The sequence below is a fragment of the Electrophorus electricus genome, chromosome 7 (assembly GCF_013358815.1).
Source record: "Electrophorus electricus isolate fEleEle1 chromosome 7, fEleEle1.pri, whole genome shotgun sequence".
Lineage (NCBI taxonomy): Eukaryota > Metazoa > Chordata > Actinopteri > Gymnotiformes > Gymnotidae > Electrophorus > Electrophorus electricus.
Genome location: NC_049541.1, coordinates 27,917,701 through 27,934,918, shown reverse-complemented (window position 1 = coordinate 27,934,918; position 17,218 = coordinate 27,917,701). Strand labels below are relative to the sequence as shown.

The 17,218-nt window shown below is 40.8% G+C and overlaps 2 protein-coding genes across 3 annotated transcripts in view; both read right to left on the bottom strand.

Moving 5' to 3' along the window:
- Window positions 1-4,631: 4,631 nt before the first annotated feature.
- igsf5b (immunoglobulin superfamily, member 5b) lies at window positions 4,632-11,445 on the bottom strand. The gene is made up of 7 exons (XM_027022284.2): window positions 11,367-11,445; window positions 10,835-11,155; window positions 9,277-9,570; window positions 8,056-8,190; window positions 6,057-6,134; window positions 5,700-5,755; window positions 4,632-4,782 (listed from the first exon to the last, which is right to left on the bottom strand). Exons 1-7 carry the CDS (start codon window positions 11,443-11,445, stop codon window positions 4,663-4,665), a joined length of 1,083 nt encoding a protein of 360 aa, XP_026878085.2. The 3' UTR covers window positions 4,632-4,662.
- Window positions 11,446-13,553: 2,108 nt separating this feature from the next.
- The window catches only part of sh3bgr (SH3 domain binding glutamate-rich protein), an 11,211-nt gene continuing 7,546 nt past the window's right edge, over window positions 13,554-17,218 (bottom strand). For both annotated transcript variants that reach the window (XM_027022279.2, XM_027022278.2), the window contains 3 exons: window positions 15,695-15,718; window positions 15,248-15,302; window positions 13,554-14,598 (listed from right to left, as the gene is read on the bottom strand). In XM_027022279.2, the coding sequence (XP_026878080.1) occupies window positions 15,279-15,302; window positions 15,695-15,718 (48 nt within the window). In that variant the 3' untranslated portion in view covers window positions 13,554-14,598; window positions 15,248-15,278. The remainder of the gene's footprint in view (window positions 14,599-15,247; window positions 15,303-15,694; window positions 15,719-17,218) is intronic.

Genomic DNA, 17,218 nt, shown 5'->3' with positions numbered 1-17,218 from the left:
TCATTGTAGATCAGTGTTTAAACAGTGTTTAATCAGTGCAGAGCAGTGTTTAAGTAGTGTTTAAGCAGTGTTTAATCAGTGCAGCGCAGTGTTTAAGCAGTGTTTAATTTCTGTAGAGTAGTGTCTGCTGTCACACTCAACTTCTCTCACCTCTGAGGCCCTGCCCAGGAGATAAAGACATCCTAGCTAATGATCTGGGCCTTGTTACAGATCACTAAACATTTATCTAATTTTAAGTTATTAATTACATTTTACTAATCTAATTGGCTAATCACAAGTAAATTAGTTCACCTTTAAGGAACCCAGCTGTGAACTTCTCACTTCAAAGGTTGTGGTGCCAGCAGAACTTATGTTGGTCTTTATACATTTGAAATGCGGACATAAAATATTAAATTAAATTGTGAAATGTTTTAGAAGAATTAAATGAGAGCAATTAGCAAAGATATGATTCAATCCTTGGATGATACAAATGATTTATTACACCCAGCTGTCAAAAGGTATCACTTTAATGCTGTAATTACATTCAAATTACTGTTAAGGGTCCTTTGTTTTCTCAGTAGAAAGACAAAATTTCAACTGATCTGCATTTGCTGACTTTCACATTGTTTCTGTGCAATAGAAAACCAGAAGCTTCAGCATCTACAGAAATTCAAGAAAATTTACAAAAGAAATGCAGCAACAATGTCTTTACTGTAGAAAGCTAATATTGTTCCCTTCATATGATCAGACTGTGAAATTAGTAAGCAATTTAAAATGTCTTAATCACTTCTCAAATGTCAGATGATGGGCAGTGGTAAATGATAAATGCTCATGCTAGATGTAACCATCCTAGATATAACCATACAAGATATACATAGCCATAATAGACATACATAATCAAGTTTCAAGTTTCAAGTTCAAGTTTGGTTTGTCACATACATAGTCATGCACAGTATAACTCGCAGTGAAATGGTGGAGAGTGCTCTGTCCAAACTGAGGAGAAAAAACAGGGGTGTATAGGGAAATATATATCTATATATATACAAAATAGATTAACAATGTCTGTACAATATATGTATAGTATGTTTATATACACAATGTACAATGTATATATGGATATGTATAAGTGTATGTACATAATGTACAGTTCCAGCTTACAATTGACATATTTACAGTTACATGGTGGTGGTGGTCCCCACAGTTTATCAGTTTCCCTGATTCAGGGCCCGAATGGCCTGTGGGAAGAAGCTCATCTTCAGTCTCTCTGTCTTGGTCTTCAGGGAGCGCTTCCCTGACCTCAACAGAAAGCGCTTCCCTGACCTCAACAGAGAGAAGAGCCTATTGTTGGGATGGGTGGGCTCCTTCACAATCCTCCTAGCCTTGGTCTGGCACCGCTTGTAATAGATGCTCTGCAGGTCAGGAAGTTCCGTATGAGTGATGCACTCTGCTGAACGTACCACCCTTTGGAGTGCTTGTCTGTCCTGCTTTGTGCTGTTCATACTAGACATAACCATACTAGATATAACCATACTAGACATACATAACCATACTAAACATACATAATCATACTAGACATAACCATACTAGATATAACCATACTAGACATACATAACCATACTAGACATACATAATCATACTAGACATAACCATACTAGATATAACCATACTAGACATACATAACCATACTAGACATAACCATACTAGATATAACCATACTAGACATACATAACCATACTATACATAACCATACTATACATACATAACCATACTATACATAACCATACTATACATAACCATACTAGATATAACCAGCAGACTTCATCCATTTCCACAGCAGACACGGTCCAGCTGCAGAGACACAGGGCCACCCACAGGGGGCAGGAGAGAGCCTTCACACTGTGTGCTGCAGCTCCTTTAAGGCCGTGCTGCCTGTTGCTGCTTTCTTCATCTTGTGGCAGTTTCAGAACAGTGCCCTCATGTCCCTGAACTGTTTAGTATTAGAGGGGTGCGTCCTCTTTAATGTTTTTGTCTTTAATGCTTAAAGCTTTTAATGATTAAAGTTTGTTCCTGGTATGTGTGCTGTCCTGTGCCTGGTTTGTGTCCTGTTCCAGGGTAATGTGTCCTGCACCAGGGTTAAGTGTCCTGTGCAAGAGTGAAGTGTCTTGCACCAGGGTAAAATGTCCTGTTCCAGGGTTAAGTGTCCTGTGTCAGGACACTTGTGCCAGGGTTAAGTGTCCTGCACCAGGGTTAAGTGTCATGTATCAGGACACTTGTGTCAGGACACTTGTGTCAGGGTTAAGTGTCCTGTATCAGGACACTTTGTGTCAGGGTTGAATGTCCTGCACCCGGGTTAAGTGTCCTGTGTCAGGACACTTGTGTCAGGGTTAAGTGTCCTGTATCAGGACACTTGTGTCAGGGTTAAGTGTCCTGCACCAGGGTTAAGTGTCCTGTGTCAGGACACTTGTGTCAGGGTTAAGTGTCCTGCACCAGGGTTAAGTGTCCTGTGTCAGGACACTTGTGTCAGGGTTAAGTGTCCTGCACCAGGGTTAAGTGTCCGTGTCCTCACTTTCCCTCTTTGCTTTAAGTTAAACCAAGTTAATCAGCTGTTGTGTTCGTAAGATATGACAGAGGCATAATTATCTGCACCTCAGTGCAAAGAACAAACTCTTAACTCATGTCTCTTATATTTCTAAAAAGCAGTAATCAGCCTTAACTAAATCTAGATGAGTCATAGCATGGGACCTTATTTGCGGTCAGTGACACTGAGTTAGGTGCATAGGTACATCAGTACAGTCAGAGTGCAGACGACACTTTAGTGGGTATTGGCTTTCCACTGCAGATGAGAGGTGTTAAGTTATCAGGGTTGCCATGAGCAGCACTGGACAAAGTGCAACTGTGGCATCATGCCAGAACAAATGGTGAGAAAGTTTAATAAAGTCCAGGAAGTATTTAGGTTTGTTTCAAACACCTGTAAAACCTGAAAGTGCATTATCTTCTACATATTTGATGCATATTAATAAAAATGTATTCCTGCATATTAAGACATAGTCACTTTAGATATGTTGTCTCCAAGTACGTGATAAGTATTGCAGGTGACTCTGAACAGCTGCAGTCTGCCGTTAGAATTGGGTTCCTCATGCTGCAACTAAAAACCCATGCAGCACGAGTGTCAAAGGAAAGGCGACACTGTCATGGACCAGTGACCATAAAAGGCCAGGTCAGGTAATAGCCCCATGCTCTGTATAACAGGCCTCTAATAAGTACCCTGCCTAATTGATTCATTACATGGCATTTTGTTCAGGGATGGACTGACAGATTGTTAAGATGTCAAGTTCATGGGGAAATAAAAGAAAAATACATTTCAGTTTGTCCTGTCTGCTTTTCACTTTCACTGGAGAATTCTAACGTTGTTCTTTTGTGACCTACTGCTACATTGCTCAAGGCATTAAAAGTTACAGAAGAACCAATCTAACAAATCAATTGCAATGAATGACTGCAATTTGTCTATCATATTTTCATTTGTTTGTTTTTTATTTCCCAGAATGCATCCCCAGCGTCCCAGAACCCTGTAGTGGTGCTGTGCCCTAGAGGATCTGTTTCCTGTTGCTTTATGTTTCAGGAGGTTTCGATCTGTGTTACATTAGCATGTAATTCTAATATCGTCAGGACAGTCATTTAACATTCCCACTACTGCTTCTGTGGTTCAGTTGAAAGTGATGTAAGGAAATGTTACTGTCAGTGATTTCAAATGAAAACACCATGTTTGAAAGAAGATCAATATATATAGATATAAAAAAGAATGAAAAGAAAATTCATATAATTTGCAACAGCCTTTAATTTCTATGTAACATACAAGACAAATGACTGATTTTACATGGTAATGGTAATAATGCAAAATGTTAACATGTTTACTAAGTGAGTATAACAATCCCCCATTCAGAATGAATATATAAAGCATATTTAGGATTTTAGTGTAATTGAAATGTAAAAGCTGTACAAAATCAAAAACTAAAATAACTGGTTACACAAAAAGGTCCTTAGTGACTGAAAGTACACTCTATATACAGATAAGTATATCATGACATAAGTATATCGTGACTCATGACAAAATTCCTAAAATCAAATGTAAAGATTGCACTACAATTACAATTTTTTGTAAAAAAAATAAATAAATAAACAAAATAAATAAATAATACATGTAGTAGTTCAAAAACAATATTGTTTTTTATAAAATATTTGTGAGACAAAATGATTTGGCATATGAGCATAAAAACTGGTTCAGTCTTCCTCGTCCAATGTAGAGAGACATCATCTGTACAGAGAATCTCCACCCTTAAAGACTTTAAAATATATAAAGTGAGATTAGATTAGATTAGATTAGACTAGACTAGAGTATATTAGACTAGATTAGACTAGATTAGAGTGGATTAGACTATACTAGATTAGACTATATTAGACTATATTAGATTAAATTAGACTAGATTATATTAGACTACAGTAGACTAGATTATATTAAATTAGACTAGATTGGATTAGAGTTAGATTATGTGTTTAAAATGAACACAGGCCTGTGTCTCTTGTGATAACGTATGGTCTGAAATTGTGGATAGGAACTGGAATCTCATAGTTATGGGCAGAAGTTCTTCCTGGGATCCTATCCAGAGTTTCCAGTCTGTCCCGTGGTCAGCAGGCACGTGGCTGTAGTTCTTGTGGCAGGGTCAAACCTCTCCTCTGGATGCTGAGGTATTCAGTCCCACTCTCCACTATGGGCTCATGTGATGTGATGTAACTGATATCAGGAACCTGGCACAAACAGTGCTGGGCTTGATGGCTTTACTTTAGAGCTTGTTAAATCCTCCTCCCAACATAACTTCTAATACCACAAAAAGAAAAACAATGTCCTTAATAACAGTACAAAGTTACTAAACTCTAGCTCCTGTAATAACGACATAAAGTAAACATGCACCACATGCCTAATATTTCTTACACTGAATTAATCTGTTGGTGAAATTTATGTTTAACAGAATGTGACATTTATGAGAGAAACACAATGTGCTGACAGTAATAAAGCTATTTTATTTTATCATCTGCTTCTAAAAGACCTATTTTAAAATATATTTTGTATCTGAAAATGCACACTGTGCATACTTAAGATGCTATTAAACCAAGCTGTGGGCATGAACATACAGATCTGGCCTTTGGGATGATAATGAGAGACAAGGCCTGGGTCTACCATCACGTTCAGGCTGTTGTTGGGGTTTCTGTAGCAAACACTACCCTGATGATCACATCCCCCACCCTGCATTAACTGGAAATGCTGCAAAGCAGCACAGCAACTTTACTCAACTTTAGTCATGTTGCATGTTTAGTTTACACAGTTATTTCTGATAATTTATGATAACATAACAATAAAAATGTTTTATTAGCTGTTATGCTGAAAGTAGGATTAGGAAGCAGTGATCCTTACATTTTTGTGTTACAAATTAATAAGGCATAATAAGGATATGGCAGTGTTGCTCACCTAATTTAGAGTGGTTACAGCACAAGGATATTAGAATAAAATCTTTGACATAGCTGTTTGACCATTTGACCTGACATTTGATTTGAACACTGAGCTGAACTTTCGCTCCCCATCTGAAGTGAGACATTGTGTCCTGTCCTCACCAGTCTCACAGCACCAGTGCCAAAGTGGCCTGAATAATACAGGAGGCTTTTCTTACCTTCAGACTGCTGCCAGCAGGCGCGTCAACGTCCGTACGCCACACTGGCCCAGAACCTGCTGACAGAGATGCAGCCCCACCTGGACATGCACTCATTCCACATGCCAGATAGGAGTTTAGCTAGTTAGCCGGCTTATGGTCTGGGTGGTGAGTGTTTCTGACAAACTCACAAACTGCTGCCAGAAAACCGCACTGTTACTGGCTACAGGCTGTACACAAACCCAGTAGAGCATGACGTTCAGATGATGTTCACATGAAGTTCACATGATCTTGACCGCACTGATGTGTGCATCGGTCGCTTCTGCTTTGCTCATGTAAATCGGCTGGTATGATAAACTTTTTGTTGATCTTACTCACTTTCATGGCGGTATCCCAGGTTACCATTTCCCTCTGTGGTCTCTTCCTGAGTTCTTCCCAGTGTCCTGGTCCTCCAGACTAGAAACCAGGAGAGGTAAAGACAGCAAAGGCTCCACCACCACAATGCTTCCCAAGTGTCAAACACCTTTTTACTCAAATAGCTTTGAAATGCTTTTGTTCAATTTCTACTTTTAAGAAGTAATTAGGTTAATAAAGTTCATTGCCTTTTTTTATATACCACAGCCTACGTATAGCTGTATAACAATGTTTTTAGCTAGAAATCTGTAATCAGCCTATTGTGTGTCTGTATCGGTAATCAGCCTATTATATGTCATAAGATAATGTATTTATTTTTCTTGTCAGTATATTAACTAAACCTGGTTCTTTTATTGATGCCTTGCATGTTTGTGTAATTGTTTTAATAATTGTGATGTGACTGTTGATTTGCATTTTAGTTTTCTGAGACCTGGACCAAACCACCACACTCCAGATCTGGACTACAACACAACACTCCAGATCTGTACTACGTCACCATACTCCAGACCTGGACTACACCACCACACTCCAGACCTGGACGACGTCACCACACTATGGACCTGGACTATGTCAACACACTCCAGACCTGGACTACGTCACCACACTCCAGACCTGGACTATGTCACCACACTCCAGATCTGGACTACACCACCACACTCCAGACCTGGACGACATCACCACACTCCAGACCTGGACTACGTCACCACACTCCAGATCTGGACTATACCACCACACTCCAGACCTGGACTACACCACCACACTCCAGACCTGGACTACACCACCACACTCCAGACCTGGACTACACCACCACACTCCAGACCTGGACTACGCCACCACACTCCAGACCTGGACTACGCCACCACACTCCAGACCTGGACGACGCCACCACACTCCAGACCTGGACTATGTCAACACACTCCAGACCTGGACTACGTCACCACACTCCAGACCTGGACTACGTCACCACACTCCAGACCTGGACGACATCACCACACTCCAGATCTGGACTACACCACCACACTCCAGACCTGGACGACATCACCACACTCCAGACCTGGACTATGTCACCACACTCCAGACCTGGATGACGTCACCACACTCCAGACCTGGACGACGTCACCACACTCCGGACCATACCACCATCCTATGACCACAACGTCAACTACATAAATTAGTTACTAGGCAGTTTTTACTTTAGCCTAATACTATAAACTAGACCAGAGCTATATAGTGCATATCATTCTGTTTTTGTTTTACACAAGTGTTACTTAATTCCATCATTGCATGTCTTGAATTCTGGAAGAAAAGATAAGAAAATGACTCAAATAGAAAGCTTTTATTTTGTGGCACAGAGAAACATGTAACTTATTTTTTAAGATGCAAACACTTCAGTTTTTCAAGGTTGTGATGCTTCTCCAAGCTTCTCAACCACTAGTGCAGTTTTACACAGCCAAGATTGTAAAAACTCTTCTGACCTGTCAGCTTCACAGAGTAATCTGTAAGTCTCAGAGCAATCTTGAGGTATATGGACCCATATATTAAAAATGTGTTTGTGGCTCATAAAAGCATCTATGTGTGTATGGCCTTAATATATCAAGCTCAACAAAAAGAGAAAAAAATCACAAATCCACCAGTAATCTTAAACAGACCTCCATAATGCCCCACCTCCTGTGGCACTGTAAGCTGCTGCTGAAATGCTTTCACTGAAAGTGGTACCCAGGCCAAGCCAGTAGTTCAGTCCCTCCCCCTGTGCAGTTTAGCCACACCCCAGCTGCTGGTGGCTCAGTTTAGCCCCACCCCTACTGCTAGCAGATCCGTCCCCTGTTCCCTGTTGACACTGGCCTGGGCAGTCTGAGGAGGGCCTGGCTGAGGGGTGAGGGTGGGGCATGGAGGAGCTGAGGACAGCACGACCTGCAGGCAGCTCTGGTACTGCAGGTAAAGGTCATGGTTTCATAAGCCTAAGAGAGAAGGGGTTGGGGTTTGTTACCTACGTGTGAGCGCATGCAGAAGAAGAGCAGAGTGAGGAGTGCGAGCAGAGCAATGGTGCACACTGTCACGGCAACCACGATCACTACTGCACTGTCATGTTCTGGAGGCTCTATACATCAGAACACCATTCAATTAGTAATGCGGACATAAAATATTCAAATATTTGAATAATTCAGCTAAGATGGCTGACTGGCAATCAACATTTAATTAACTTCTTCCTTAAGTAAATTAAATTAATGTAAATAAATACCAGGCGGCTGTTTATAGTCCACAGCAGAGTCTTAATACATACCCCAGTGTACAGCACACCTGAAGTGGCTGGTCTTCGTTACTATAATAAGCATAATTATATAACACTATAATAAGCATAATTACCATAATTACTGTAATTAACATAATTACAATAATTAGTTGGTTCATATATTAAGGACCATAACACTCACAAGCAAAAATAGCAAAACATCCAGTAGACATCCACTACTGATCAAAGGTTTAGAATCAGTTGTCATTGTAATGGTACCAGTGTAGAACTTAATTTAAATCAGACACCAAATTATATATTTTATTTATTTACAATATTTTTAAATACTGGGTGCATTAAATTATAGTGTACTGTAATTATGTGATAATAGTATAAAGTACTTATATAATAATAGTATGCTGTAATTATATGTCTATGGTGTTTTCTACCTCTAATTTGAAAAGTCTGCATAATTTTGGATATTCAGTTTATTATTACTTGATTGTCTGTCATTTGGAATCATCCTCAGAATCAGACATCATTCTGGATATGTCTGAAGTTTTCACGCAGCCTGTGAACCTGTGTTTCCTACAGACAACATCAACAAGCTTCATCTAACACCAGCAGGACTTCCCAGAGCTGACTGTCCATTTGAACTGGTTTACCAGACAACTTCAGCTCAGAAACCATCACACCCAACACAGCCTGGTAAAGCTGACAGAGATAAAGCAGGTAACGGTAACGGCCATTCCTACACACCTCATCAATTCACAGACGCTCCTCCAGTTTGTCTGATGGGATTTTAAATGACTTGCGAATGCTACATAGTGCTACATAGTGAACTTTTATGGTTTTCTTTTTTCTTAAACTTTTTCTTTATTTCTTAAACGTTACTTTTATTTGTGTTCTTTTCTTTTATTTGCCTCAAAAACCAGGTCCCCATCCTGGTTGTACCTGTACACACAGAGGCAATGCTTCTCCGTGGCGTGGGCAGTGCAGACACACACACCAGACGCTCCACCCAGCTACACCCCTCCACCCTTACACTCAGGACGCTGGTGAAGTTGAGGAGTCCTGTGCAGTCCTGAACACTGCTGGTGTTGAATCCACTGCTCTCCACACTGGTGCTGGTGATAGTCAAGGCCACAGTGGGGACGGGATGCCAGCCTTCTCCCTGGAACTGCAGGGTGAGGAGCGCCCCCTGCTGGGCAGACACGTTTCCATCCAATATCATGACGGTTCCTTTTTCTAGACGAGAACAGATTTCAGTATGCATTTCTAACACGTTATGTAATGTCAATAATTTACATTACATGCATTTTTACATTTTATGCTAAATTATCTGTATTTATACAAAGTCTGTATTTACATAGATTAAAACATCTGTATTTATATAGATATAAAGTATTTGTATTTATTTACTTACTTATTTTGTGTGCGCGTGTCTATGTGTGTGTTTGTCTGTGCATGTGTGTATTAGGTGATTAGGTGGACTTTGAACCTGGGCCATATCATCCATCTTAGCCGCACAAGAGAACAACACATGACAGAGAGAGGAACCTGCATTGACAGCTCAGTAATTAGTTGCTCTTTATCTTTGTAAAAATTGCTTCTTCAGCCTATTCTGATCTGGGATCTGGTATGGCCCTGTGCTCTCTGGAAGTACACAACCAAACCCCCATCACTAAATAAACACCTACAGAGTTGTTCATTAACCCACAAGTGGATTTACATACCCCTACTGGTATTAGCAGCAGGGGTGGGGAAGTGCTGCCCTCTGTTGGGGGTATTGTTGAGTGCTGGAAGAACTCTTCAGTGGGCTTGCCCTTATCTTAGGATGCACTGCCTGAAACTTACAGCGACTCACATTCCATTTCTGTGGATGACATCACCATGGCAGTGGCATGTTGGCAAGGCATCAGGAGTGGATAAAACTCAGCTGGAGGTGTTGGCATTAACATGCCTTTTCAATATTACTTTGAAAACAGGTACAATGCCCTGGCAAAGTAGAGTCGATTTTAAAATGTCAAAAATCCCTGTATTTAAAAACGGGGACCAGAAGGTCCAATTATAGGGGAATGACACTTCTCAGCCTGGAGTTCTGGAGAAGACAGTCTGCTTGATGGTTGATCTAAGAATATAGAAACCTGGCTGTCCCACAGCAGATATTTATGCTTGTTCTGGTGCATTTCTTTAATAAGCAAAACCCTACTGTAAAGAAAAGCTGTAAATCTGTAAATATCTAATTATTGATCTACTATTATGTGTCTACTACCACCTACCTTAATTATCTTTTCACAGAGGAGCAGATTTAAGATCAACTCCATGAGTGCCGTTATGCTGCATCTGTGCCTGTCTGTGTGGGAATGTATTAGCCTGAACAGGCCTGGTAAATATTAACTAGACAGAAGAGTTCTTCCCAACCTTGGCCCACGACCATGGAACCGAACAGAATGGTCTATTCTATTATTCACCTTTCCTGGTCAGAAGGAGAGATTTGTAAAGGATTTACCTTTCACAAATAAATCTGCAGTTTTCCTCTTGTCCATAGAAGGCAATAGTTCACAGGCAACCTCCTGAACAGCAGGAGTGAATTCGGGACTACTCAGAACAAACTCCCACACAGAGCCAGCCCAGGTGGTGTGGTTCACCACACAGACATCGTCATTGCATCCCAGAGGGCTGTGCTCCACACAGACAGCTAGTAGTGACCTTCTGTTCAGCTGCCACACCTTCGCATCCCAGTCCTCGTTGGAGCTGCAGTTGAAACACACGGAGGTGCCACACAGAGCTGTTACATTCCTTGGTTCCATTGCCATTGTGGACACCACAACTGCGAGAGAGAGATGTGATGAAGCTCAGAATAAATCAACAACTGGCTTTAGGACTTAGTGACATTGGATTAATTCAGATGCCTTTACTTCTAAGGTGAATCCCATGGATTATAAAACATATACTGTTAGAAATGCATGAAGCTCCTCTGCCTGTAACACTCCTATAGCAGCACATGGGACCTCGCTGTAGCAGATGACCTGAACACTCACCTTGAATCAGATGTGCCAGAACAGCTATCCGGAGAATTCCATGCTTGTTTCCCCTGAAGCAGTCAAGCCATTGTACCATGTTAGGCCATTGTACCATGTTAGGTTATTGTACCATGTTAGGTCATTGTACCATGTTAGGTTATTGTACCATGTTAGGCCATTGTACCATGTTAGGTTATTGTACCATGTTAGGCCATTGTACCATGTTAGGTTATTGTACCATGTTAGGTCATTGTACCATGTTAGGTTATTGTACCATGTTAGGCCATTGTACCATGTTAGGTTATTGTACCATGTTAGGCCATTGTACCATGTTAGGTTATTGTACCATGTTAGGCCATTGTACCATGTTAGGCCATTGTACCATGTTAGGTTATTGTACCATGTTAGGCCATTGTACCATGTTAGGTTATTGTACCATGTTAGGCCATTGTACCATGTTAGGTTATTGTACCATGTTAGGCCAGTGTACCATGTTACGTTATTGTACCATGTTAGGTTACTGTACCATGTTAGGCCATTGTACCATGTTAAGTTATTCTACCATGTTAGGTCATTGTAACATGCTGCAGAAATACTGGCACTTCTCACTGTGTAATGATTTAGGTGGCCTTTAAGATTTCCTGAATATGAGTGTGATTATTAGGTTTGGGCTTAGTCTAGATTAATAACAGAAACAAAATTTAATTTTTAGGGTTTCTTTTTCTTCCACTAGGTGTATTAATGAGAAATCAAGTATAGAAATGTCTGGTAAAGAATGTTAACGTATGGTGAAACAAGGTAAACCAAACTAAAGCATGGCAAAGCCTGTGGGATAGTGGGGTCTACCAATCACAGGAGAGTGTAGACAGAGCATAGTGCCAAAAACCATGATGGAATATTTTAAAGCCAGAAAAAAATTCCTCATAATTGTTAGGGTGGGTGTTAATGTCCTTTTATGGTTAATTCTGTGAGCTTATTAATATTGGCACATTAGAAGTGTTCATTAGTTTGCACAGACATTACAATATCAGTCAGAAATCTAATTCCTAAGTGAGCTCTTGTTGCACTGATAAAAATACTGTAGAATAAAGGCTAAAATGTTCAAGAATGTTCAATAATGACAATACCACCTGGGAGAAGAATCAAAAACCACCTAAGAGGAGAATCAAACACCAGCTGGGAGAATAATCAAACACCACCCGGGAGAAGAATCAAATACCACATGGGAGAAGAATCAAACACCACCTGGAAGAAGAATCAAACACCACCCGAGAGGAGAATCAAACACCACCTGAGAGGAGAATCAAATACTACATGGGAGAAGAATCAACCACCACCTGGGAGAAGAATCAAATACCACCTGGGAGGAGAATCAAATACCACATGGGAGGAGAATCAAATACCACCTGGGAGAAGAATCAAACACCACCTGAGAGAAGAATGAAATACCACCTGAATGTTGGCACAGACCAACACTGCCTTGGTAACATATTCACCAACACATAGACCAACACTGCCTTGTTAATGTATTCACCAAACACAGACAGACCAACACTGCCATGTTAATGTATTCACCAACGCAGACCAACACTGCTATATTCATGTATTCATGAATGTACAGACCAACACTGCTATATTCATGTATTCATGAATGTACAGACCCACACTGTCATGTTAATATATTCTCCCACACACAGACCAACACTGCCATGCTCATGTATTTGCCAATGCACAGACCAACACTACCACGTTAATGTATTCACCAACACACAGACCAACACTGTTGTCATTTTTATACAGACTTTAATAAATGTTTCTTACCTTAATTATCCTTTCATATAGGATCAGATTTAAGATCACCTCCATGAGTGTCATTATGCTGCATCTGTGCCTGTCTGTGTGGGACTGTATTAGCCTGAACAGGCCTGGTAAATATTAACTAGACAGAAGAGTTCTTCCCAACCTTGGCCCACGACAAACAAACTCATGACTTGCCCCAACCAGGAACAACTATCCCTCTGAACTGTCTCTTTCTAAATGGTGACATTACCTGAGTCTCCCCTTCTTAAGAGAACCGTTCTGTTAGAAGCACCTTCATACTGCTTGGATTTGTCCTTGAACTACTGTAACATAATGAGTTTTGCATAGTCAGATGCCCCCCCCCCCCCCCCCCCCCCCCCCACACACACACACACACAGACACAGTTTCCACTGGGATATTTTTTTTTAATATACATTTGTTTCTTATATGTACACCATCCTGTCTCGGTATGGGTCTGTCTTGTATTGAAAGGACAGTAATTAATGAAGCAAACATATTTTCCTGCATGACACTGCATGCTTGTTTAATAGCATTGGATTATTTTCAATCATTCGGTTTCTGTCTACATTAAAAAAGTGCTTTCGGTTTTCATGTGACTAATGAGAACAGTGCATCCATTCAACGGATCCATTAAACGCATTAGATCAAACCGAGTGAGGAGAGGACACTATTAGTGATGGTTTTTCACACAAAGATTAAGACACATTTTAAACAGAACAGTCTTCAACACTGTGCACTCTACATCAGGACTCTGGAACAATCTCTGGAAAACTTGCACAATCTCTGCTTGGATAAACCAGCCAATGATCTACAACCAAGACTTGTGTCAGCAGAACAGGTACTACGTAGAGAGAGACCGTAGGACCTTCTACAGTTGTAGTATCAATGTAGCACATGCAACAAAGCCCTCTAAAACAAACAGCTCCTTAAGAAACAGACACGAAAAGGCATCTAGCGACGCTGTTAGTGAGCTTCTGGATCTCAAATGCGCACTGAGGTGGTCTGTGTTTAGGTCATAAACCCTACGTAAGACAAAAAATGTCAGTGCCTGATATAAATATTACAAAATCTGCTTGTGTTGTCTTCATCATTGTAAAAAAACAAAAAAACAAAAAAAAAAACTAAAAGGTAGCTAAAAAGGTTAACTGATGCTTTATTTCAGGTTTATTTATGTCAGAGGAGTAAAATTCAGATTCAACAAGTCCAAGTCCTGCCATCATTCTGCATTCCCATCACACTTTACTGGTTAATTCTACCTGGCTGTAGAGAACTTGCAACAACATGAGTGGTGAGAAATTTCTGAACTTTCTGAAGCTGAATTGTGCAGCTCTGGTAATGTCCACGCCTAGATTGAGTTTTCAGAATTTGTCCATTTGAAGGTTTTCTCCTGGAACACGTTTCCATCCCCAGTGTCGGAGGTCAGCCAAGCTGAAAGGGCAGGAAGAGTGTGCATGACTGTGTGAAGCTGACATCCAACACAAAAACTACATAATCTGTACAGGAATGATAAGACTGCACAGAGACCTGTTTGCTTAATTAATCTTTGCTTAATATGCTTAATTAATTAGTTTCCTAATTAAAACGCTTTTAGTATCAAGCATCTCAGATGCCACGTATCAAATTCAACTCCATTTCATGAGTGAGTTTTCTGGACACGTTTTAAATTTGGTCTTGAACTAAATTGCAATGTCAGTGGTGATTCGCCATTAAACGTATAGAGTATCAGATATTATAGCTTATAGAATTGCATTATTGGTTTAAGCACTTTGAATATCCATTGTACTTGAAACGTGCTACACTAATAAACTTGCCTTTCCCTGTTTGAGAATGATATGTTATGGAGCAGTTTTCAGAACACAAATTAAGACTAAACTTGGATGAAATCGCAATGTCAATAGTCAGCCACTGAAAATAATTCTTTTAAATCTCGGTTTAGGCTGACTGTGGGTTTGGGAATCTGTCCACAAAGCTTTAAGAATAATCTATGAAACCGGCCATGAAAGCAAATGCCTGCTTCATATCAGCGATCTCCTCTGGCTCCATCTAGTGGTGGGACTAGAGAAGGACGGTTGCACACCTTGATCGCGTTTATCCTCTGCGCCAGAAAACTAGTCTTCTTCTACCTCTTCTTCCTATGAAAGAAAATAATAAAGCTTTAATTTGCACAATAATATACGAGGTCTACCATGTTTATAGTAGACTGGGTTTCTGTTAAAATATGTTGATGGATTATCGGATAAATTATGTGACAAGTAGCGCTGACAGAATAAGTGAAGACATCAGACAGCATGAGCAATGTGGATTAGAATTAGACACCTAAAACACACTCACACACACTCACACACACAATCACACACATACTTACACACACTCACACAATCACTCACACACACACACACACACACAATCACAAATACACACACACACAATCACACACACACACACACACTCACACACACACACACACTCAGACACACACTCACACACACACACACACACACACACACACACTCACACACGTTACCTCAGACACCAAGTCCTCTTCTCCCTGGAAGAGAGAGCATGTGGAGAGAAGGAAGAGAAGACAGAACAGGTTTAAAATGAACATGAGGAGATGGTGGAATAGTGAGAGATCCTCATTACATCCTTGCAAACTTTTCTCAACGGCTTCTTCATTTAGGATGATGCTACTGATGGTACATAAATCCAACCACAAATCAATATAACTGTGAAAATATTTCAGGCCGTGGCTGCCTGAGTGTGTAGCACAACTTCATCTTCAAAATGCAGTTTGTCTTTGAATAAGCACACAAGTTCCGCTGTGTTTTTCACTGGCCGGTGTTAATTAAATATGTCCTGTGCAACACCATGATAAAGCCTATATGATAAAGATGATAAAGACTATAACAAAGCAGTCTGACCACTGAACCCAGACCACTGAAACTAGACCAGTGAAACGAGACCACTGAACCCAGAGCACTGAACCCAGACCTCTAAACCCAGACCAATGAAACTAGACCACTAAACCCAGACCATGAAACTAGACCACTGAACCCAGACCAATGAGCGCAGACCACTGAGCGCAGACCCCTTAAACCAGGCCCCTGAACCCAGAGCAGACAGTTATACGCCATGGACTTCATAATGACCAAGACATTACAGTATTGGTAGATTGTACTGGCTCTTCATCACGTGATATTGTGTGTGAACCTGAGACAGTGGTGTAGTCACATGTACTGGGAAAATACAGCAGCTTGGACTTGTCAGTGCTGGCCAGCACCGAGGCTCCAGGAGTTTCCATCACCACTGGCACGCCTCACTGGAAACACAGGCCAGGCTGTGAATGATATGTCTGCTATCTACTGCAGGGTCCTACATAAGACACCTAGAGGCATTTCCTTGTGCAGAGAGTAGACAAAGCCACAGTGTAGTGTACTAGTGTACTAACCACAGTGTAGTGCACTAGTGTATTATTGTGCTAACCACCATGAAGTGTACTAGTGTACTAACAACAGCGTAGTGCACTGGTGTACTAGTGTACTAACTACAGCATAGTGTACTAGTGTACTAATCACAGTGTAGTGTGCTAGTGTACTGGCCACAGTGTAGTGTACTAGTGTACTAACCACAGTGTAGTGTACTGGCCACAGTGTAATGTACCGGTGTACTAACCACAGCATAGTGTACTATTGTACTAATCACAGTGTAGTGTACTAGTGTACTGGCCACAGTGCAGTGCACTAGTGTACTAGCCACAGCATAGTGTACTAGTGTACTAACCACAGTGTAGTGTACTAGTGTACTGGCCACAGTGTAGTGTACTAGTGTGCTAACCACGGCACCGTGTACTAGTGTACTAATCACAGTGTGGTGTATTCGTGTACTAACCATAGTGCAGTGTACTAGTGTACTAACCACAGTGTAGTGTACTGGTGTACTAACCACAGTGTAGTGTGCTAGTGTACTAATCACGGTGTAGTGTACTAGTGTACTAGCCACTGATGGTCAGTGCAGCTACAGTGGTTCCAGCAGCACAGCTATTGGAATA

What these genes read in the sequence shown, in the direction of transcription:
- igsf5b (XM_027022284.2), bottom strand. Translation starts at nt 11,445, where the DNA reads ATGGTACAATGGCTTGACTGCTTCAGGGGAAACAAGCATGGAATTCTC. An exon ending in TCTGGCACATCTGATTCAAG is followed by an intron (nt 11,156 to 11,366) that starts GTGAGTGTTCAG and finishes TCTCTCTCGCAG; the next exon opens with TTGTGGTGTCCACAATGGCA. An exon ending in CATTGCCTCTGTGTGTACAG is followed by an intron (nt 8,191 to 9,276) that starts GTACAACCAGGA and finishes TCTGATGTATAG; the next exon opens with AGCCTCCAGAACATGACAGT.